This window comes from Carettochelys insculpta, chromosome 11, assembly GCF_033958435.1.
Source record: "Carettochelys insculpta isolate YL-2023 chromosome 11, ASM3395843v1, whole genome shotgun sequence".
In the NCBI taxonomy this organism is placed as follows: domain Eukaryota; kingdom Metazoa; phylum Chordata; order Testudines; family Carettochelyidae; genus Carettochelys; species Carettochelys insculpta.
The window spans coordinates 40309517-40333668 of NC_134147.1; the positions used below are offsets into that span (position 1 = coordinate 40309517).

Consider the following 24152-nt stretch of genomic DNA (forward strand, 5'->3'; position numbering starts at 1 on the left):
GGCTTGGAGTTGAAAGAAAAAATACTTTGTGTTAAAAGGCAAGAAGAGAAGTTAGACAATGTGATGGCATTTTAATATCTAATGCACTGAGTTACTGTGGTCACACTTCTGATATTGCACTATCCAGAGTTACAAAAAGAAAAGACTCCTTCCTGTTTTAAGAAGAATATTATAATATAATAGACATTGGAGAATAAGGTTCCAAGACACTTCCTTTTGCTTTTAGTATTTTTTAGATTATTTTAGTTAGAGGCCTATTTCAACAATACATCTCATCCCATAGGTTTTTCTGCCCTTCTTTTTTGAGCTGAAGAGGGTGTTCTTGCTAAATTAGCATGCAGTTGGTGGTCCTTTTTTGTACCTAAAATAATAATAGAGTCACATGCTAGCAGTTTTGTGATGTGGATTGGTGGTTATAATTTTAATAAGGTTTGAACTGGGACATTGACAGATGGAACAAGTGTATTAATTTACTGCATCCCCCAGTCATTAGTGTCTCATAATGCTGTACTATCAGTTTACTAAAAAATAAAAAAGCCCCAAAACCGTATTAGTCAGAGATTTGACCTATAACCAGAACAATATACAGGAGTTCTGCAACCTTTTCTTTTATGTTATATTCAGGGGTAATTTACAGCTTGAGACAGAGCAAGTTCTGCACACAATTCCCATTAGTGATCACAAGAGCTCTTTCTGTAACTCACTTCAACCTTTTTAAAAAAAAAAAAAGAAAAAACCTAGTTCGTTGTGCCCACAAAACTGATTTCCTGGTACCTGACAGAAGTGCCTGAGAGAAACAGTGGACAGAATTAATTTTTAAATGTAGCAGAAGAATCCCATTTTGTGCATTCCAGTTGGGTGAAAAGGATTGTTTTAAAAAGGCGGTTTGTCCTCCAGCAGTTTTGACAGTTTATGTTAGGCGGTAGGGAGTAACCTAAGAAAGGAAAACAGACCTTTGACAGACGCTTTAGGGAGGGGATCAAAAATGCAAGTTTTATCAGGATATTTCAGCATTTTAACACTGACTACTGACCTGACAACAGGACTGCACTGAGACCTTTTTTGTATGCATTCAATTGTGAGAAGTAAACAAACTGACTTGTATCCTGTGTTTGGTAACTGGGTGGGGAGCACAGTTTGGCAACTGTGTTGCTTTTAAATTCTTTCTTGGACAATGGGCCTTGTATACTTTTATATCCTGGCTTTTCAAATATAGAGAGCTTTCATGAGCTGAGAAGACAAGCAAACGGGCATCAGTCAATGTATATAAATAAGGTGTTGTAAAATCCTAATTTACGTTAAGATGGCGAGTTACCAACATGTCCAAATCAGGGAGTATTTTAAGTCAGTTTTTTATGTGATAGCATTAACATTTCTTTTATTATGAGAACATCTGAGGAGCCGAAAAAATTATTCAGACATGACCATCACTGTCATTGTGGTTCATGTTAACCTGAAAACTTGCAAAATGGGGAAAGCAATTGGGTCATTTTGAGCATGCTGTTTTATAAATGAAAATTCTGCCTCTTAGTTTTAATTTGTTTAAATTTTTGTTGTCAGTTCTGTAGATTTTGTTTTTTTCAGAATAGAGCTCAAATAACTTTCTCAGTGGTATGGGGGTAGGTCTGAAATTGGTTATTAACGTTAGATTGGTTGGGCTTTTGCTATAAAATAAACTATTTGAAGATTACAGAAAAAGTTGCTTCCATTACTCTTAACTTTCGCAAATATAAATATAATATTTTTAACCAAGCTGTTGTCGAAATTGAGCATGACTGTTCTGGCTCTTTTCTCATCATTTCACTGATGCCTCTCCTGTGATCTGAATGGAGCATTCCATATGTGAATGGAGTGAATTCCTTCACTTTTTTCAGGGGCTTTTAAAAGTGTAGGGCCAGATTCTCAATTGGTATAAACCAATGTTACTTCAGTGGATTTCACTGTTGTGTACTGGCTGAGGATCTTTAAAGTAACAGTCAGGCATTAAAATGAAGGAGGGTGAAAAAGGTCAAGATTGGACTCTATTTAAAAGTATCTGTGCCTGCAGTTTTGTAAGAGTTAATTTTCTTTCCATAATTGTTAGCTATAATGTGGATAAGACCTCCACCTTGATATGATTCCTAGCAGATTAGGGATATTAGATAATTTCCTTCTATTTATTGTACTGCTGCACTGTATTATCTTTCTATCACTCAGATAATTACTAAGGAAATCTACATAAATTGTTTTTGGCTAGCACAAGGAACTGCTAAACACTGGCATGATGTATTGATATTTTACACAACAAAAGTTTTCCTCTTGTCATTGCACAATAAATAAAAAGATATTTATCAAAATGCAAAGCCTTTTGTGGCTTTTTAAGAACAAAGCAAATAAAATACAAGATGAGCATAGAAGCAAAACCTAGAGGGTTCCTTAAGTGAAGCAAAATTAAGGACTATGAAGCTTGGAGTACAGTATATATTAAACACTCACATTCAAGTAAGATGATGTTTGCTAAATTATGAATGTATGTAATTAAAATCTAGTGGCTGTTTCTATGAAAGATTTACAATGTTATTTCATCGTTTGTCATGGCTAATTAACAATATTAGATGAAGTTTTTCGTCTTCAAAGGTCTGATTTTTTTCTCATTTATTTATGTCAGAAGTGATAAACAGAGTAGTTAAAAGCTTCTCCGGGCGCACTAGTGAGAAAAGCAACATGTTCTTTTACACCTCAAAGGTTCAAGGTTCAAATCCCAGTGGAGTACAGCAGCTCAGTTTTCTTTATAGTGCGAATAATTAAAATTTTCAAAGTGCAGAAAGTAAAAGTCTTAAATATAGTACAGAACAATTCAATATACAGGTGAAAGTACTGTAAGTTGATTAATGAATAAGAGAGTGCAAGTATAGAAAATGCAATAAATTAACCCAATCAGTTGCCTTAATAGTTGAGACAGTCCTAGCATGAGTAAATGGAGCATGGCACAGGATTATTTTTCATTCCTCTTAAGTATGATATGACCTTGCAATACGATTTTCTTTTCATCCCGAAAGGATCACCACAGGCACTTTATATTACACATGGGTTGCTTTATTCACCACCAATGTGCAACCATCTCTGGGGTCAAACTTCTGTAGCTCAATACAGCATAACAACTTAGACCAAGAAACGTGGAATAAATATTTAATGTGATGTGCAGGAGGAGTTAAGGAAGGATGTAACTGCCCAGTGTGGAATATGGCTACAACCTTGTGGTTAACACTGCTGCTGAAATAATGACTTGGGATCTTTAACGAGAGATGGTCAGGGCCTCCTTTTGATATCATTCCTTGGTGCTTGAAGATGACTGTCCTCAGACAAAGTGTTTTGAAACTGAGAGCTGTTCGCATGCCTTTAATACTTAGTTCTGAAATGACACCTATGTCTTTTCCCTCCCCCTTTTCAGCCACAGCAACAGCAAGTGGCTACACAGCAGTTGGCATTTCAGCAGCAGCTCTTACAGATGCAACAACTGCAACAGCAGCACCTCCTGTCTCTACAGCGCCAAGGCCTACTAACGATCCAGCCTGGACAGGCTGCCCTGCCTTTGCAGCCTCTTGCTCAAGGTACGTGTGTGGGAGTGTTCCCTGTCATTGGTGCGCTTGTACATCCACTCAGGAGAGATTCCAGCATCACCCAGCTGGTGAGCTTGGTTTGTGTTTCTCCTGGTGATGTATTTTCATATATGCCTCAGTGCACATAAAATTTATTCTGCACAAGGATGGGAAAAATTGATTCATGGATGGTAAAGATTAGAAAGAACATTGTGTACCACCAGCAGCAGTAACCCTTTTGGGTCTTGAGCAAAGATCTAGAGATGTACCTGTCTCATAGAGCTGGAAGGGACCTTAACAGGTCATCAAGTCCAGTCCCCTGCACTCACAGCAGGACCTGTATCACCATCCCTGATGGACTTTTTTTTCTTTTCCCCAGACCTCTGAATGGCCCCCTCAAGGATTAATGTCACAGCCCTGTGTTCATAAGGCCAATACTCAAACCACTGAGCTATCCCTTGCCCACATCAAAATGAGATTAAAGCTCCCCCAGGCTGGGAGAGTAGTGGATAAGAAATGAATTGACAAAGGCACATTAGAAGGTTTGTAACTCTTCTGGGGAAGCAGAGCAATGAAGCGTTGGATTGCACTGGCCTAGGGGTGGTCACATGGTATGAAGACTGGGTTCAATTTGTATGCGTGTCCAGAAGGCTAGACTTGGGCCTCCAGAGTCTACTAATCTAGAGCTGTTTAAAATAGGTGTGCTAGGAAGATTACTGATACTTTGGTCGTGGCTAGGAATAGGTGGCGAGTAGCCATTCACTTGTTTTTGGCACTTGAGGTCCTTTCTGGCAGGAAATAAGACCCAAACATTACCCACTGGTGGGAGCTGATTCCCTTTTATCTCAAGGTACAGGCAAAGGTGGGAATGTTTAGGGTTTTTTCCATACCTGCTTTACTCATCCTTCACTCATCCTCAGTTTCGCTGGAAATCTAAATGCAGTGGACCAAATCCTCAGCTAGCGTAAACTGGCATAGCTCCATCCTCCTCTCAAGCTGAAGCAAGCTGGGATTAATTCTGTTGATGTTACTAGCGTTATGCTGGCATAAAGTGAGAAGCAGACGCTGGGCATCTTTCCACAGTCAGTCACACACACTGCAGTAAATTAGTACTCCTGAACTACATAGGTTATGAAATTTTGTTTTAAATGTGTCAATAACTCCTTTTTATTTAGCAATACTCTTGAGAATGGTTAAAAAAATCTATGTTTCATTCCTTCTCTTTTTCATTTTTTCTGAGTGTATCCATGTTGCAAGCCTTAGGACACTGAGATCAGCCTCAGCCCAGGCTGTTCTTATTAAGAAGGCAGATTGTTCAAAATTGTCATGGCTTGAGAAAAAGCAGGTCTTTAAAGTCTAATGCTGGTGTTTCTGAAGGGTTTTTCACTTCTCTTCTCCCCTCTCCTCCTCTTCCCCCAGTCCCCCCCCCAAAAAAAACCCCCGTAAATGTGAAGAGCTAGAGGGTAGCTGTGTTAGTCTGTAACTTCACAAATAGCAAAACAGACCTGTAGCACCTTAGAGATTAACAAATTCATTAGGTGAGGAGCTTTCACAGCTTCCACAAAAGCTCATGATTTTATGAGTTAGTTAATCTCTAAGGTGTTGTAAGACTGCTTTTTATTTGTAAATTTAAAGAATCAGTTCAGCCTCTCAAACTGGCTCAGGCTGAATGATGTTACCTCAAGGCTCAAACCCTATAGTGCATCTATATTCGGATACACTCACTTTTAAACAGAAGGAAGAATTTATGCTCCACTGTTTCCCCACAAATTACACATAATCTTGCAGGTGAAAGGGTGATGTAACCCACAAGTTTTAGCCCAGGTGGAGGTTGGGAGATACCTTCATGGACAGCTCATTGTCTAGTCTGGGCCACGCATTTACTACTATCCCTTTTCCAACTTCAGTTTGAAAAGATTAAATTCTGCATGCATTATTTATGGTCTGGCTGCATACATTAGGGAGGCTTCATGTTGAATTTGGCACACATGTAAATCTCCCTGGCTGCATCTACATTAGGAAGTTCTTTTGAAAAAACTGGGTTCTTTCCGAAAGAACCCACAGATCGTCTACACACAAAATGCACTCTTGCAATCTGAAATCAAAAGAATGCAGCACTTTTTCCGGCAGCCCTCTTCCTCTCCCAGATGAGGAGGAGCGCCTTTTTCCAAAAGGTTCTTTCAGGAAAAAAAAGTGTGTAGATGCCCCAGGTGCCCTTTTTTTTGAAAGAGCGGTACTCATGGCAACAGATTTCTCAATCCCTGGCCAATTCTTTTGAAAGAGCAGGGTCTGTGTGGATGCTTTTTTTTTTTTTTTTTTTTTAAATCTGCTTTTTCATGTGCTCTTTTGAAAGAGGTTTTTTTTGGAAGAGGTACTTCCAGAAGAACTTCTTTCAAAAGATCGCTGTATTGTAGAATCATCCCCTTTAGCTTCAGTGGTAGAAGCTGCATCTATGAGCACTGCAGGTTCAGGCCTTTGATATTTACTCCTCCTCTAGGACATCATTGTGAACAAGGGATGATGGAGGTGGGGCAGAGGGAATGTAGTACAAATCTAAGCCTGAAGAAGGGCATGGAGGCTATAATGTTTGTACTTGCCAAATGTTATAGTGCGCATTAATTACACCTTCAAATTTATTATTGCAAACATCGCAAGCTGTTCCTACACATGCACTGGACTCCAGCTTCAACCTTTCTAATTTTTCCCACAGCTCCTATCCTATTAAGTTTGCTCAGTAAGGTTCATAGTATAGTACATCAGTTAAGCTGTCCAGAAGAGGGCAATTGGGCAGTGACAAGACACGCTCATGTGTAATGTGAAAGAAATGAATGTGGTGATGCATGAAGTGTAATCTGTGCAGTAGCACATCAGAAACACCAGTGGGTAATTCAGCAGTCATGACATTGATGGATATGGTTAGCAGTGTAGTGTAACTATTAGTCCCTACAACATTAGGAAGGAACATATTTAAAACGTAAGAGGTGCCTAGCTGCATGCTAGAGTTCACATAAATATAAACAAAGATGCTTCAGAGGTGTGATTCTAGAGGGGAAATGGACTGTAATGTTGATATCTTTTGTGAAACTGGGACACAGCTTAAAAAAAACTTGACAATTCAGACAGGTTGGAGTACAATACTTTTTTTTATCATCAGAGAGATGATGGTTTAAAACTGATGTCATTATGAGGTTTAAATCAACTTTCTGCTTCCTTGAACATGGTCACCTGGGTATGGCAGTACAAGGACAAAAAGAGGTTGAGCATCTCAGTTTGTCTTTGAGCCAGTGATACCTGAGGTTGTGAAATTGAGTTCCAGGAACAGTAATCTGTCAACTGTCCCCACAGCATACATTTTTTAAACCCATGCCTGCATTTTCTTTCATAATGAAAGGGACTAGTTGTCCTGAAAAATGCAATGATGAGCCAGAGTCACGATTCAAAATAATGTGTAACAAATGCTTCAATTTAAGAAAAGTATCTCTAGTCAAGCCTTTTGAGAGTATTTTACCTGAGTGGAACAAATACATTAAAACACACAGAAAGCTTGAGTAGATGTAGGCATGTGCTCATGACAAATTAAAACATTTGCCATGTTCAAGATGGCAAACAGCATTTGTACTATTTAAGAAAAAAAAAATCAATGAAGTGAACCACAGTTTGTAAGTAACTTTTGTTTCGGTTTTCTGAATTTGTTCATTGCTTAAAACTACATTTTTGTTTCCACACTTGTGGTTGTCTTGTGCTAAATAACACATCCTCTAATGTTGTATTTTTGTCGTCTTTGCCGCTTTGTACTTGGACACATCCACAGCCACAATTTTAAATAAAGCCAATTTGAGAAATATTCTGAACTATTAGGGCTATTTGTTCAAATCAAGCTATAAAATTAATTTGTGCAAATACCACATTGGATCATGATTAAGTACAAATAATAGGCTAGAGGCATCTAGTTGTTTGCTCTCACGGATTAGGCAAGTATAGGTCTAAATCCTGTTGTTTGCACTCAGAAAGTTGCCCCTTAATATTAAAGGGAAATCATATAAGGGTAAATTACATCCATTATTATGTTAATGGATTTATTTGGTGTGATTTTGGTATTTATTCCATAATTTGGGAATATACATTTAGTGGCACTGTATTTAATGGTGATTTAGATTGATGAGCAATAAGCATATCGTTCATTTGTCACTTTGACCATTTAGTTAGGAATCATCTGTGGAATTATTGTTGAAGAGTTAAGTTTTGCTTTTGAACCAAATGATTAGGCCATTTGAAAGTAACTGGTATCATTTGTGTATATATAGATGAGGTCATAATTCCAATTCTATTACTTAATCCTGTCCTGAAACCCTTGCTCTTGTTACCTACACTGATTTCTACTAGACAGAATTTGCTGCCTTACACTTCCAAACTGAGCATTACAGTCACCATTCAATGTATGGACCTTCCCCTCCACTCTCTGATTTGCTCACCTTGATTATCCTTTTCTGGTTTGTCCTCCTTGCTTACTGTTTTTGGTTCTCGGTGCCTTCAATATTGAGTCTGTTCTGGTCTGGCTATGGTCTGAAGAAGTGGGTCTGTCCCACGAAAGCTCACCTAATAAACCATTTTGCTAGTCTTTAAAGTGCTACTTGACTGCTTTTTGTTTATTCAGTGTATGGGTGTAATTCACATTTAATGTTAATAAGAGTTATGCATGTGTGTTAAGTGTAGAACAAACCTACCAACTTGCAGAAAGGAGGTTACTGCTGTAACACTTAAAAGCTTTGTCTTCAGATGCAGCTTTAATACATCCGAAAATGATTCTGCGAATTCCAAAGATTTCCTCAATTAAAACTCGACTGCTGATTTTGGCAAAAAATAAAATAAGTGGACTTTTAGTCTTTCTATATTTATTTGTCCCCCACAGTAAAAATAGGTGTCGTGGACTCATATGGTCTCATATCAATATGTTATCATCAACAGACAGGCCTATTCACTATTGTTTCAATTGAGTAAACAATGGCCTAAGGGTCAGCCCTATTCACAGGTAATTGTTAGTGTGCTGACAGTCCTGTCAAGCGTGTTAGCTAAAAATACACCCCACACTGTCACTTTGCAAGGTGTTTGAAAATAATCACCCAGATGCAACAAAACAGGACATAGGCTTGTGTACTGACCTTTCTCTTTGTCTAATTTGCCTCCAAGGTTTATTTTCAGGGGACAAATAATAATTAAATATGTCCAATAAGTAAATGCTCATTTGGGACAAAAACCATCACAATAAAATTGGCATTTGATATTTATGAAAGATAAATACCTTAGCTTTAGAGAAATAGACGTGTCCTAAGACTGTCTGATCACAATGTATAAATTGACGCTTCTCTTGCAATATATATTAATTGCAGATACTTACTCATTTTTAGGGTTTTTTTTTTTTGTTTTTTTTTTTTGTAGTGAACGGTTAGCAGAGACCAACTGTTTTTGTTAATGCTACTCTCAGAAAGGCGGGGAAGGTTATTGGTCTGTCGTGCAATAATTTACTCCTCTTTGATATGCAAACGATCCACGGTGAATATAAAAAAAAATCCTATCAGACTCATTTCACAGTTCTTAACCACTTAGATTCTCTGGAGTCTATCGCCTCATTAGACCAGTGCTCTCCAAAGCTAGCATAATTAAAATCTTTAACAGTTTAGCAAAGTAAAGATGTTTGGCTGATCACGTTGAGATGATTATCTATCCATTGTATTCTAAATGACAAAAATAAATTAAATTTAGACCTTGGCATTTTTTATTATGTGTTTCAAATGAATATAAGGCATACTGCCTCCCCCCTCCTAGTACCCTAGGTTTGGTTGGAGACGTGTCTGTTTGAGCTGCTGCTGTGTATTCAGAAAATGGCAGATTTCCTTAGGATAGCTGCAGAATTACAGCAGACTAAAACAATTAACAGTGAACCAAACACCCAGAAATTCCAGTTCCAAAGCAGATGTTTGTGGTCTTTTTTTTTTTAAAAAGACCTTCAAGATTTGACTTTTTAGATGTCTTTAAAAAATGTCATCACTTCTGGTTATTCTGTTCTCCCATGCCCTTCTGAAATAGTATTGAAGTGTTCTGCGTTGTGAGGTGTTAGATCAATGCATTCTGAATAAAGGTTATGTTTATAACATGATCAAAGTATAGCATCCAGGTTGTACTGGGCCCGTGTTACTCCTAGTGTATCTCCAATGATGAATTTTATCCCACTGGTGTTTTGCAAAGTTCTCTTAGTGCAGAATGCTGGTTGAAGATTGTAAATAAAGCTAGTGTCCATTTTGATACCCCTGTGAAACAGCATTTCTTGAAGCTTATTTTATATTTTCATTTTACTTTGAATGGCTCGTTAGCATTGATCTAAAAAAATGACAGTAATAATAGTGTTACTTGTATAGAAAGTTATACAGTTTTTCAATAGACACATCCATCAATTAAATGAGCAGTACTAGAAACCAAAATTAATGAGAAAGATAGGTGTGTTAATGAAATAATCATAGTGTAATCAATTTGAGTGTTAAAATTTGAAAAGCATTCCAGGAAGACAATATGAATTCATAATTTATGTCTAAAAGTGATTAATAAAAACTGTATTTAATAACAAAGCTATTTGTCATCATTTAAACCTAAACTGCAAAATTAGTCATAATGTAGTTCATGTTGTCATTATAACACAGTTGAATAATTTTATTTAAATATCTTCCTTGGTTTTAAAAATAGATCAGAATGTAGTTTGCTCTTTTTAAAAATGCAAGAAAACTTCTTCAGAGGGCTGCAGAGTATAGTCTGGCCTCAGTTTCTTGCAGTCATCTCACAGGCAAAATTCGTTTGGAGCTCTGCCTCCAAAGGGACTCTGGGATTGGGCTGTCTGGTACAAAAATCATAGAAATACTAATTAACGGCACATTTCCCCCCCCCCCCCCCCGCCCCAAGAAATCTTGCTTTAATAGGAACTGCATGTTGGGCGCTGATCAATTTAGCAGGAAGCATGAAGTGTTACTTCTGTATTAGCCTTTAGTTTAAAAAAAAAAAAACAGGGAGAACTAACACTAGGCTTTATTTACTCACTCTTTGATTTAATTACTGTTTTAAGACGGCCACATTAGCTGTTAATTGATTTAATTATCCAATTTGTTTGTTTTAGGCATGATTCCAACAGAATTGCAGCAGCTCTGGAAAGAAGTGACGAGCTCTCACACAGCAGAGGAATCCGCAAGCAACAATCACAGCAGTTTGGACTTGTCCACCACATGTGTCTCCTCTTCAGCACCTTCTAAGACCTCCTTAATAATAAACCCCCATGCCTCAACTAATGGACAGTTATCAGTCCACACTCCTAAAAGGGAGAGGTAGGTGCTGGTAGAATATACATCTGTCTGTGTGTAAACCAGTATCTGGTTATTGTGATATCGGTGCCTCTTAAGGGGGGATTAATTTCAAGGATGGCCAACAGCCTAACCCACATTTTTCTTTCTCCTCCCATTACTGGGTTTACAGAAGATTTATGATAGGACAGAATTTGGCCCTTTTGTTTTAGGTCTTCATGGCTTGCTAATTGGATCGACGTTACATGATGCATGCATGTTATGCAGGCACGATAAATTTATTAAAATTGTAATGAATACAATCTTTGTGAAGGTTTTAAGTGTTTTAACTTTTCCAACATATTGTTAAGATGTACCCTGCGGATGTAAACCAGGGTGAGGAAGAATTGGTTGTTCAGTACCTCCCATTTTATCAGACATCATCCACTTGTTGCCATGTTGTAGTCCTTTATCTTACTCTATGATGTATGGTTGCAGATCTTCTGTACTCACCCATTCTCCCAGAACAGAGCAGACTTGAGTTCACCAGGTAGCTAAAAAGTGCAGTATGTGTTTTAAAGTTCTTGTGAGTTCAGATTGCTTGCGCAATGTTGGTTTTAAAATGTTGGAATTAATTTGTACTTGCCTGGGTGGTCATTGTGAAAGTGGTGGCTTAATTTAGTGCTTGCCTGTGGAAGATGATTCTTAAGTGCAGGTTCCTCTTGATGTGAATGCTGTTCTGTTGGGATTTTTTTCCCCTGACATTTATGCATCACTTTCATAAGGTATTTCTAACTTTTTTTTTTTTTTAAATTCCTGATTACAGTGAAATCTGTATTCCTAAGTTATTGGCAGTTTTCGTTCTTGATTGGAAAGCTGCTGTAAGAGTTCAGGCTTAAAGTTTTGTTTAGACTAGAGCCTCCAGGTGCACGGACATGTCAAACCAAGAGGGTTATCTGAGTTTATGTCCTCCTGGTAAGGTCCTACAACATGCTCTGATGAGAAATTCAGTCCTGCCCACAATGACATGATGGACAGGTGTGTTTGGGATTCCAGCTAGGGAGACTTCTCTGTTTTTTTCAAGTCTGTTCTCACCTGCTGAAAGGAGGTCCTCATCTCAGAACCACTTTCAGTAGTCTTCATCCCTCTACCAGTCTGTCTGCTCTTGCAGATGAGATGTCTCTGTTACGCTGTCCTTCCTTTTAAGCAGTCTGTAGTTTTCTGCAAACTTTCCCAAGCTTCAGAGTGAGATTTGTCCACAGAGGTTTTGAGCAGCAACGTTGAACTTGACCAAACTCTTGAATTTCTCTTTTCTGCTAATTGGAAACACCAGCAGAGGGACTGGAAGTGGTTCTGCAGACTAAGGAAGACAGTACTGTGAACATTAGTTGACATTTCAGAAGGTTCCTTTTGCTAGCCTAGAAATTAAAATTTTTAGGTTTTGATAAAATCTGGATGCCACAGAAATGGATAGTTTTGTTCTTCCTTCACTCTTTTACTCACTGGTAAATAGTGATTTTTTTTCCCCCAAGCCTGGGAGTTATTCCAGTGATTGAAAGCTTGTTGATAAAGAAAACAACATAAACACATATTGTATCTTTCTAACATTAAGAAAATCAAGCTGTTACGCATAGGTATAATATATAGAAGAACACATCCGTGAGAAAATTACTGTTGAGATATTGTTATATACAGTGAGAATACTTTTGTTACTTAGGAAGGATTCTGACATTCCTATAATTGTACATTTATGTATAGATATGAAACCAATATATTGGTTATAAGATGCACCATTAGGGATATAGTTTCCACCAGGGTCTAGTTGGGGTACTAAACCAACTTGATAGTATTTCATTGAATGACTAGATTGTGTGGTTTGCGTCTTGTACACCTAAACTAGAAACGTTTATAATTTTCTGATCATTTTTTTTTAAAAGTATTTCTGGTTTTTAAAACAACTAAAGACCACGCAATCAAATGGGTCTCCTCTCACTGAGTAGGAACCTTGCTTTTCATATCATTGCAAAGTAGAGCTGGAAAAATATTTAGTCTGTATACTAAATTTTAATTGTTGGTCTGAAGGTAATTACTCTTTGCAAACAAGGTCATATGTATGTTAGTGAAATTCCACAGAATTCATTAGAAAGTTATTAATGTATCACTGCATGTTCTGAGATGTAATAGGTTAGAGAGAGACCTTCGGAAAAAATCTCAGTTGAATTTATAACACAGAGTTTATTGTTCATTTATTAGAATACTCAATTGTTTATCTGTTGCATTCCCTTCATTATCATGTTATCGAAATAAAAATACAAAGATGCTGGGAATTAAAATAAAAGGGCTAAGGGCTTTGCTTAGTGTTTTGCTATTTGAGATGCTGAAGGTTTATGCTATCCATTTGCTGAAGTGATTGAATTACATCTTTACCCATAAGCAGACCAGGGAACTATACGTAGAAGAGAGCCTATTGATGCACTTAAGGTGTTTGCAGCAGTCTCATCAGGCACTGTGGTGCCTGCCTAGATTTCATCCGACACACAAAACTCTCCTTGTTTAGACGTCTTTCTCTCTCTCCTTCATGGTCAGAGTATTCGTCTTCCATCACTGTCTTCAGGCTGGTTGATGAATAGTAAGAAAAGCATATCACCCCTGTGGGTCGAGATCTATATTTAAAAGCAAGCACAAGGGAGAAATGTACAAAATAGTTGCAATGCGCATGGACATCCTGTTTTATTCTTCTCCAGTACCAGAATGAAAAATGAATCTGGGGAGTTAAGTGTATGGACCCAATCCTGTCAAAACTCATACCGACATCAATGCAGATTTTGTTCAGATAGGAAGGGATGTCAGGTTATGGCAACTAAGCTGTTAGAACTACTAACAGCTCCCAACTAAGCTGCTATCTCACATGCTCCAGTGGGGCTATATCTTGAGACCCAGCTGGAAGCACAGTTTTCACAGGGGGAACAGATTTGCACAAGAATGCCGCAGTCTTACCCAGAGTGTCCTGTGTGGTGTGGACCACCTGGGGTCATCCTCCTCACGCCTCCTATGGTACCTGTGCATTGATTGTCAAGGGAGATGCACCTCTTTAAAAGAATGGGGTTGCTGACAGGGCATGTTCAGTGTAAGACCCATGCACTTGTAGTCAGTCTTGGTTTGGTGTGGGAACTGACAGCCTTGAAGCAGATGAGGCCCTCAGCTTGCTTTGATCCAGTTAGCAAGGCTGTGGGCTTCTCTCCATCTTTCCCTTCAAGAGCATGGTGACGTGGAGCCAACTGTGCTTCCCCACCCCATCACCCTCCCCACCCCACCCCACACTCACTAAATCCTCCTGCACCCTATCTTCCATCCACACTTTCAGCCTACTCCTGCACCCAGCCTGCTGCCCAGATCCCATGCCCTCAAGCCTGTTCTTGTACCCTGCTTCTCCACTGAGACTCCGCAAACCCACCCTCCAGTACACTTCTGCACCTTACTACCTGCCCAGACCCTGCACCCTCACCCTAGCCCACTCCCTGATAGCCCCCTCCCTCATTTTTGGCTCCATCACAGAGCCTAGTGGGGCCCCACAAAATGTACTAGGGCCTGGCCCCCAGAAGAGTTATTCTGTCCCTGGAGGAAGCCCTGACCCTTAGCACCACCCACCCACAGGGCTGGAGTGCAAGTGGAAATCTGTTGCCCCAAGTTGCCTCTCTTTCTTGTTTTTATCTCTGCTTACCAGTCAGGGCCATGTGAGGTGTGAGTTCTGGGTGAGGGGTGTTTTTGTTGTTGCTTCTCCCTTGCATGTGGCTCCTGAAGAATTTCTCTGTGGATCAGTGACCCCAAACCCAAAAAAAGTTTCCAAGGCTTCCCTGCCTGTGGTTTAGAGGTAACGCTAATGATCACCCAGCAGCAACAAATCATCACAAGTAGATAGGGGTAACTTCAGCTTGTAGGGCCTGCTGTAAAGCCTTTCCTTCCCTGCCCTTGGGCTTTTTGACAAAGACTGAGAATGCAGGGCTCAAGTTGGTTATGTGGAGACTGCTATACTTCTCATTCTCTGGCACACATTACTGGGCAGTACCTTCAGGATTCTGTGGAGTTATCAAAACAGTGGATTTCATTCTGTTGATGCCCCTGGTGTAACGCAAGAGTAACTTCCCTCGTGTCAGCGGAGAGAAGGGTATCCATGTAAAATCATTTGGAAATAAGTGTCCTGCCCTGTATGTTCTGGATGAAAGTGTATTTGAGCAATGGATATGCGCCTTAAAAAAATGAGGGAAATAAACCATTTATAATTTTTTACCCAGCTCATATGTCACCAAGCTCAGGCACCAGTCCTCCAGCTGGATTCCAAGAGCCTTAAGGGCCTACTTGCACATCCCAAATTGGTGGAGCTGGGCTCAGATTTGTGATGGTGGTGGCAATACCATTAATCTGTGGAGGCCATCACCAGCATTGGATAACTGTGTTCCTGTACCACTAGACAAATAGTAAATGCAGCTACCTGTGCTCAGAATCTTCCGTGGAATTAGCATGCTTACCCTTGAGGGACTCTGAGTGGGAACCAAATGCAGTTTAGAAGAGCAGGTGTTCCCAGTTTTTAACATAAGTCAGAGGAAAGAGAGAGGTTGGTTCAGTGTGGACGTTGATTTTGTTTGTTTGTTTTGTTTTTAATGCCCTGTGACTGTGACGGAAACCATTTTTAATATATTGATACAATTCCATGTAGTAATAACGAGTTAATGCTTTTATTCATTTTGTCTTTAAGTGTATGCTACATCGTTGCTTTTGTCCCACATTGCGTCCCATTCTGTAAGTAGCGAAGGCAGCAGCAGCAGCTCTGGGGTTTGGTGCGCAGCAATCTGTTAAGGAGATAAATAATCTGCTTTGGCATGACACTCCTACTCTCCTCTTTAATTTGTCTTACACAAGGAAAATTATAATTAAATCATTCAGGGTAAACCCTTGAGTGTTGAGAAGGAAAAAAACACACTTTGGTAAAGATTGCCAATAGAGACCAACTTCCCTGTTGTGGCGTGCGGAGACATTTATCAATATTCAGCACTATTAAAGGGAGAACATTTCGTGAGATTTGTGATGCGGACGCCAAAGCTCAAATCAGGGTTTGTTAAGATCCCTTCCCTGTGCAATCATGGGTATTCAGCATCATTAGAATTCAGCACTGCCTGTGTGTTTCATGCTTTGATTTTATTCAGACAATTTAATAATATTTGTTGTGCTGTGTGTGTGTGTGCGTGCGCGCGTGTGCATGTGCGTGCGTGTGTGCATTTCACTCAGTGCAATAAACCTATCACATTCATCAGTACCCCCAAGGGAAATATTTAGTTATTAATACTTGCGTTCACAAAGGATAAGCAAAAGTGAGACCATCAACTAGCATGCAAAACTCTCATCATCTTATCAGCCTTTGGGCTTCTGCAATAACAAGGGATCTTTTCACAGTAAGTAAGTAAATAAATAAAGACATTTAGGAATGTCTACTGTATGTAGAAGTAGCAAGGGCAGTACCTTTTGGTGTGTATGGGGGGGAGTTATTGTTCCATTGTGTCTTAATTTTGGGGGAACTCGCACATTTTTGTTAATACTACAGCAAAAATGTATTTGCTGAAGTGTTTTGTGTATGAGGCTTCATACTTGAAAGGCTGATGGGCGTCGTCATAACTGCAACATAAACATATTTAAAATATTTGTACATAAGTATTTTAAGCCAAAATATATCTAAATGCATGCCTTATTTAAAATGAGCTGAAATTGGCCGAAGACTTACATGGACAATGATCCTAATCTCCTTTATTATTATTATTATTATTATTTATTATGTAACTCATAAAGACCCAAAGTATTCTGAGGTGTCTGCTCACTGATCCACTGCCCCTACATATGCTAATATGATCTTCCCACTGCTGTAATTTACCCCTGTTGCCCCACCTCACACATATACCATAGGTATTACCAGATGACCCAAGGAGCTCCCTGTGGCTATTACCAGGTTTACCTAAGGAATTCAGTTTATTCTAAAAATGTATGTCAGCCGCTCTCCCTTTCTAGAATACAGGTGGTACTGAGTGGGTGAGATAGTTGTCTTGAGGATCACAGGGGCGGTGGATATTGCTCCTCTTCCATACCTTTCAATGGGCAGAGGAGCACCTAAACTTACATGTGTGCTGCATGGCTGTGCCATTTACGGCCTGATTCGGCCAGCCTTCCTTGTCTTGGAACATATCTTACTACGGTATTTTGATGGAATGATCCAAAGAGCACAACTCAAAATGAGTAAGTGTACCAGAATCTGGCCCTTCATATACTAGGCCAGTTTCATCCCTGGTTCTTAAGCATGTGCAGTCCATTCACATTAATGCAATTGCACTTGGTTACTCCAGAGTTAAATTTGATCCCAAATCTCTGTTTTTAATTCCAGGCAGATAGTTGTACTTTTAAAACCTATATGAAACTTCCATATATTTGATCATTCCTCATGGTGTCTAGAACTAGCAGGATGGCAAATCTGTGTGGGCCAGGAGTACACCTGCTGCAAGTTGTCAGAGTACCATTGAACTATGACTCTTTATGCTAGCTGAAGATCTGTTCCCTGGTTTTCTTTGCATTTATTCATCTCACTTAAACTTTGCATAGATATTTTATAGCTCAATACTTGTCAAGACAACACATATTCTTATTACATCTAAAGTAGATGTACCATTCATTGTCATTTGCTTTTCTATTCTGAGTCAGTTTACTGTCCAAACAGCTTTTGTGATGCTCCCTCTTCCGTGATCCAGGTCCATAGCTGCTAATTTTCATTATCAGCATTTTTAATCAGCATATATAACACTGAATACAGTTACTGTGTGTACCCTCTATCGTGGCAGTCATTTCTTTGAGGATTTCTAGAAAATTAGTCATGCATGACCCCCTTCCTCATGAATCCATGTGTGAGTTCTTTCATCGAATTATGCTTTTCAGGGTATTCTCACACAAAATCACACAAAACTGTTCCTAGGATTTCCCTCAATGAGTGACGTTAAGCTAACCAGCCTATAATTGCCTCAGAGGGGTAGCCTTGTTAGTCTGTAGCTTTACTAATAATAAGCAGTCCTGTAGCCCCTTAAAAACTAACACATTTGTTTGTTAGGTAATGAGCTTTCATGGTTGTCTTACCCACAAACGCTCGTTACCTAATAAGTAAATTTGTTAGTCTTTAAGGTGCTACAGGACAGCCTGCAATTGATTACTCTGTCTTGTAGACCCTTTCTGAATAAGAGTGTTAAGTTTGACACTTTATAGTCCTCAGGAACCTGACCTGACTATGACATAGAAGAACTTCTAAACTTGAATGGTTCATTGGTTTCTGGTCACATATAATATATAATGATCATTTACACAACTCCCAGTGCTGAACTCATGTATTGGGGAAAAAAAAATCAACAACCCACTTTAAATAGATTGGATGAGCCTTGGCAGACACACAGCAGAACTTTTCCAAATTTTAGCATATGTATTGTTTTATACCTCCATCTGGCCAACAGATCATTGTTTGATATCTGAGTGCTTTGAATATCTCCTCCCTTTTCTTGCAGCTCAGATAATTACATATCTGTTTAATGCAGCTTAATGTTTTTTTTTACATACCAAATAAATAGCTGATGATATTCTGCTAATTGTGTACATATGTGCAATTTATTTAATTGTGGCAGCTAGAATTTTAGTAACACATTCCTTTCCCAGTACTTAGTGTTCAACCAATGTCTTCTTCACTTCAAGGTGTTTATATATTGGTGTTAAAAATTGACCTCTTTTAGTTTTTTCTAAAATATGGGACTGATGATTACTTTTTTCTTGTGTGCAAAAGAATAATTTCTCAGTATATGCAACAGAAATGCTAACTATTGTGAAGAGCTGTGTTCTTTTTAATCACACACAAAACAATCTGAGGAAAATGAAAACACCTTTGGAAATGTCTTAAAATGGCGAGTATGATAGGTCATTTTCATATGACTTCTCTGCTGTTCAGTAAAATACAAGCATGGAGTGTGATAGCTGTTTACGTCCCATATTATGCCTTACCCCTAAAATACTGTGCGTCACTTAAAGTAACACACCACATTAAGTTGTGTAAACTTCATCCATTTCACCATATTTAATGGAAAAAGTCAGTTTCTCAGTAAAATGACATAATTTCCCTCTGTTTGTAATGCTCATTTCACAACTGTTTTTGTTTAATACCATTTATTTTATTTTTCTTGGCATCCATTTATTTCTCAAGGATTGAGGGAGAAATTTCTTCTCATTCAGGATTGCTGTGAAACTGCAAAGGCAAAGATGTTTCCCTCTTTCTCTTCCAGCTCCCCAAATCTTGTGTTAGTTCTGAGTCGGGGTAGTGTTATATTTTAAGGCAGATAGTTATATTTACAAGTTGTTGAATAAACATGCACTGAAATCCCATAATTTGTTAATGGGGTTTGTGCCCATATATTGTTGGGGGCAGGGCAGGGCGGAATCCAACCTATCATATGCTGCTTGGCTTCCACATGTAAGCAACTGCTCGTTTGCATAATGCAAATGAGTTTTTTTTCTCCCTATGGCCTGTGTTTGAGAGGTCTTTTTCCCCCCCCCCCCCAAACACTATTTTCTTCTATGTAATCAGCAGGGGCATATGTATATTATAAAGTATATTCTGCTCATTAAAACAATGGTGCAACCACACAAAGGGAAATTGTTAATACGTGTTACAGCTTGTCATTTCAGGTTGTGTGAATAAAGAAGATAACTATTCCTTTGGGAAACTATTTCAGGAATTGAGCAACAGATATGCTAGCTGGAGAATTCTTTTAACTGTAATTTTCCTTTTTGTGTGTACTCAAAAATAATATCCTGATGGGCTCTTAAATGCCATTTCATATCCAGAGCGCAGTTTCCACTGCACAGGTGGTGCTAATATAGGACAGTCCCCTAGGCGCTTGTCGCCAAGAGTTGTACAGCTTGTTCAGTGTCTGCATCCATATGGCAATCTGTCCCATTCATAGAAAGACATTGTAGCTGTGCCTGTGGGTGCTATGGTCAATGTAGTGTGAAAAGTAGGTTTTAACTCGCAGCAACCTATGTTCTGCAGTTTGTTTTATGGCAGACTTCAAGTTATAACATTAATATAAAATTGAGCTCAGAGCAAATTCCAGAACAATCTTGCTGGTTTCATTTTTGGTTACTCTTAGTAGCACATGGTTAACTCCGCAGGGGCAGTTGTTCTGTATGCAGTGTACCAGTGCAGCTTTTACAGGAAATCATTCTTAGAAGACACATTGTTTTAGTTGTTCAGGCTGTGAAGTAGCTCAGAAGTTGAAGAGCAGTGGGCATCTTGTCAGCGTAAGTATACGTCCTGAATGCACCAGCATAGTCCTTTTTTCTGTTGTGTCGTGCTTCTGGTTTTCTTCCACATGCTCTACTTGTGCAGTAAGTTGAGTATACTTTTTAAGAAGAGTCTGTGATCTCAGCAAGTCGTCAGTCTCTCTCTCTAGGTAGGTCTAGACTGCAAATCAACACCTGGGGTGCTGAATCAGAACCCCAGTCAGTTGTTTCAAGTTCACGAAGTTCTGGTTGTGGAGCTAAAAATAGAAATGTACGGACTTTGAAATCAAGGGGAAGGGGAGGAGTTTAGAGTCCAAGTTCCATTGCTGGCTGACCAGGAATATCTGTGGCACTGTCTTTAGCTCCTCAACATGAGCCCCATTAGGCCCACCAACGGAAGGGATGTGGGAGGAGGCAGTTTCCCTGGGGCCTGGTGAGTCAAGGAGGTTTCTGGCAGTGGCACCCAGAGCCCCAGACTCTCTAAATCACTACTGGAGCACTTCATGGCACTGAAAGCTGGAGCAGACAGGGTGCTGGCAGTGCTGAAAGCTGGCTGCCCCCATCCTTGCCCCTCTGGGGATGGAGAGACACCCCCACCATGCACCTTACTTGGGGGCTTAGAAGCTGTTGGCCTCCCTGAACCCCATGACCCCCTGTGCTCTGAGACTTGGTGCCACGGAACTTTGTTTCCAGGATAGACATGTTCTCGCTATCCTGTGATGAACCCCTACATGGAGGGGAGCTGCTATGCAGTCCCAGCATGGCCAGAATATGGCAAAAGGAGTTTCCCCAATGGAGCACGTAGAAAACATGTGCGTTTCCAAAAGCTTTAAGTTATAAACAAGAAAGCAAAAGGTATGGCTGCCCTGGTATCCGATATTTTCATGCCAAATGTTGTTCTGTTTCTGTGTGATTATTTGTTATGCCTTTTAGTAAACAAAAACAAATAGAAAGCCTAACACCTGCAACAGCATATGATATTTACATTACCTGGATGAGTCAGCATGCTTCCCTGAGGAAATGGATAGACTTGTGTCATAAGAATTTTGGTGGTTTTTATGTTACCCGGGGGAGCGGGAGGGAGCATGTGGCAGAAATAATTTAATATATTTTAATTGTTTTCTTATAATATATTTTCCTCACACTTTCAGGGAATATTTACAAAATGGCTTATAAATTAAAACAAAAAAGTTCCAATATTATTTAGTGGGAGGTGGCACACAAAGCAAAATCTGTGTGTGTGTGTGTGTGTGTGTGTGTGTGATGTGACAGTCACCTTCTGTGCTGTTTTTGTTGTGCCTGTGGGATCATAGTGATAAAATATTGAAATTAATAATCTTTGATTGCATCTCTTGACCACACAACATAGAGACAGAACTTTTCCCTCTTCAGATTCTGTTCTCACATTTTAAAGTTATGGTAGAAAATATATGAGTGTATACAATTTGTCTGCATAAGATATTGAAGCACAAGTCCTGCTTCAATCAGTGGGACAACTTCTGTGCTTAGATGGAGGAGTGTACTTAAGTAAGTCTGGAGAGCTTTCCTCTCTCCCTTCCCCGGCTTGAATTCTGTATGCAGGAACAAAAGAATTGCTATGTCAAAGATCAGTGAAAAAAAATAGTTGGAGTGTTAGCTTAATTAGAGAAAAATGTGATCCTAAGATACTGAATCTGTCGAACATCAACTGAATAAATTAAAGGACTTTGCAGAGAGGAATAAAATGAAAGTTAAAAAGGATAAGTGGAAAGTTGTCCAGATAGGCAATAAAAACCCAAAATACATGTTCAAAATAACACATTTGCCATTAAGCATCGGTTATGTGGTAAATGACCTTAGGTACTACAGAGGAGGAAAATTAGTGATGCCTTCGCTATCACCCATAGTTAAGAATGTAAATGCAGTCTTGGGCTGTACAGACATGTTTGTTGTATTTAAGAATCCTCTTCCCTCTTACACATTAAGAAGCAGTATTTAAATTATGGCCAGAATAAGGCATGCAACTAGGCACTATCCTGCAGAAAGGATAAAGAGAAATTGGCGCAAATAACGAAAAGAGCTGTTAGGATGATAAAGGGTTTGGAGGGAGTGGGCTATGAAGAAAGATTAAAGGGAATTAAAGATCTATGCCTGGGAAAAATAATCTGTGGGTGCTACAATATACGCAAGTATATGAATTGAAGTTACAAAGAGGAAGAGAGAAATTGCTCTCATTAGTTCGTAATGGTAGAGTTTAAAATCCAGTGTTTCAATTCATATTTGTCTGTCAGTGTTTCTTAAACTATGTTCCGCGGAACACTGGTGTTCCATGAACAACTCGCACGTGTGCTGCAAGCATCTGACACTTTTTTGATGTCCTCTGGTATTAAAACCAGATACATTGTTTCTTCTTCATTGCTAGGGTACCTGATTAAAATACTTCCTTTTGATTTTGCTCTCTCTCTCTCTCTCTCTGTGTGTGTGTGTGTGTGTGTGTGTGTGTGTGGTCTGACCTTTTTTTTTTTTTTTTTTTTTTTTAAGAAAAATTGTCATAGGTCTTGTGCATATTTTTTGGTGTTCTGTGGTCTCAATAAATTTAAGAAACACTGTTCTATGTATTTGATATGCTCTTCACAATGATATTCACACACCAAATTGGAAAAAAAAAAAGGCAAACTTGCTTTTAGTAAAATCAAATAGCGATTGGAGCTTGTAATTGGAAGAAGCAACAGACTCAAAACTGTTTTTGTGATTAGCATTCCTCCTGGGTGGTCTAGAAGGATACATTAGAATCTTTCAAGGAAAGTGACATATTAGACTAGTGCTTATATAAGTTCTTTGCAGTTTTACTGAAACATCAAAAGTAAAGGTCAGAATATGCATACTGGAAAAAATGCATAGTACAATTAGAGCTTCATAATTTTGACTGTTACCCAAAGATGTGATGTTATAGATCAATAGAATTTTAGGATCAGATGCGAGAATGACGACAATGTAATGTCTTCTGCATGGAATCCACTATTGCAGAAAGGTATCAGAAGCATCTACCTATCCTTTCGCCCTGTCACAATGTCTCTGCCAAGGGACTTCACTGTATCATCCCTCTCTTGCAATCCTGAATTCACATTCAGGCCACGTCTATACTAATGGTGACAGTTGAATTCAGATATGCAACTCCAGTCATGTTAAGTACATAGTTGGAGTTAACGTATCTTAATTCGCACTGCAGCATGGTCTCCAGTGCAGGAGGTCAACAGGTACAAATATTCCCATCGAGTTCCCCTACTCCGCATGAGGAGTAGGAATACCGGTGCTGAGAGGGTGCACTCTGAGTTTGAGTTAGCCCATTTCTACGAGAGACATTAAATCAAACTCCAGAAAATCAACTGTGGCAGCATCGATCTTCTGCTCAATGTAGACAAGCCGTTAATCTGATTGCTTAGCTACACCTGGTGAAATAGCTGCTTCCTGGAAAGATCTGCCTCAGCAAATGGTTCCAAAGTTGGCCAGGCTGCAATCTCTGCTGCTACCAGTCAGAGATTTTTCAATGAATTCTTAGGACCACATGTTAAAAATATTTTCTGAATGGAAAACCTGCCACATTTTCAAAAAAAGACAATTGTTAATTAATTCTATTTAAAGCTCTTTGTGGTCAGTACTAGATCAGTATGATTTTCTTACTATTGCCATATTGCTTCTTAACTAAGTGAAATGTGGTTCTCTGACTTTTTGGTTTTCGCCTCACATTTCTTGACCTTCACCTATCTGTAGCCAAGCACAGACATTGACTATTACCATTTGTTTTCTTTTGTGCTGTTTGAGTAACTATGGAGTTCTCCCAACAGTCACAAAAATACAATGTCAGTTCTCAATGGCCTATACCACCTCGGGTTTGGGACTAAGAGTGGGACTATCGTTTTATAAAACC

At 39.0% G+C, this 24152-nt stretch overlaps 1 protein-coding gene across 16 annotated transcripts in view; it reads left to right on the top strand.

Moving 5' to 3' along the window:
* Positions 1 to 24152, top strand: part of FOXP1 (forkhead box P1) — a 556626-nt gene that overhangs the window by 470229 nt on the left and 62245 nt on the right. For all 16 annotated transcript variants that reach the window (XM_075005970.1, XM_075005965.1, XM_075005964.1 and 13 more), the window contains 2 exons: positions 3431 to 3590; positions 10738 to 10942. In XM_075005970.1, the coding sequence (XP_074862071.1) occupies positions 3431 to 3590; positions 10738 to 10942 (365 nt within the window). The remainder of the gene's footprint in view (positions 1 to 3430; positions 3591 to 10737; positions 10943 to 24152) is intronic.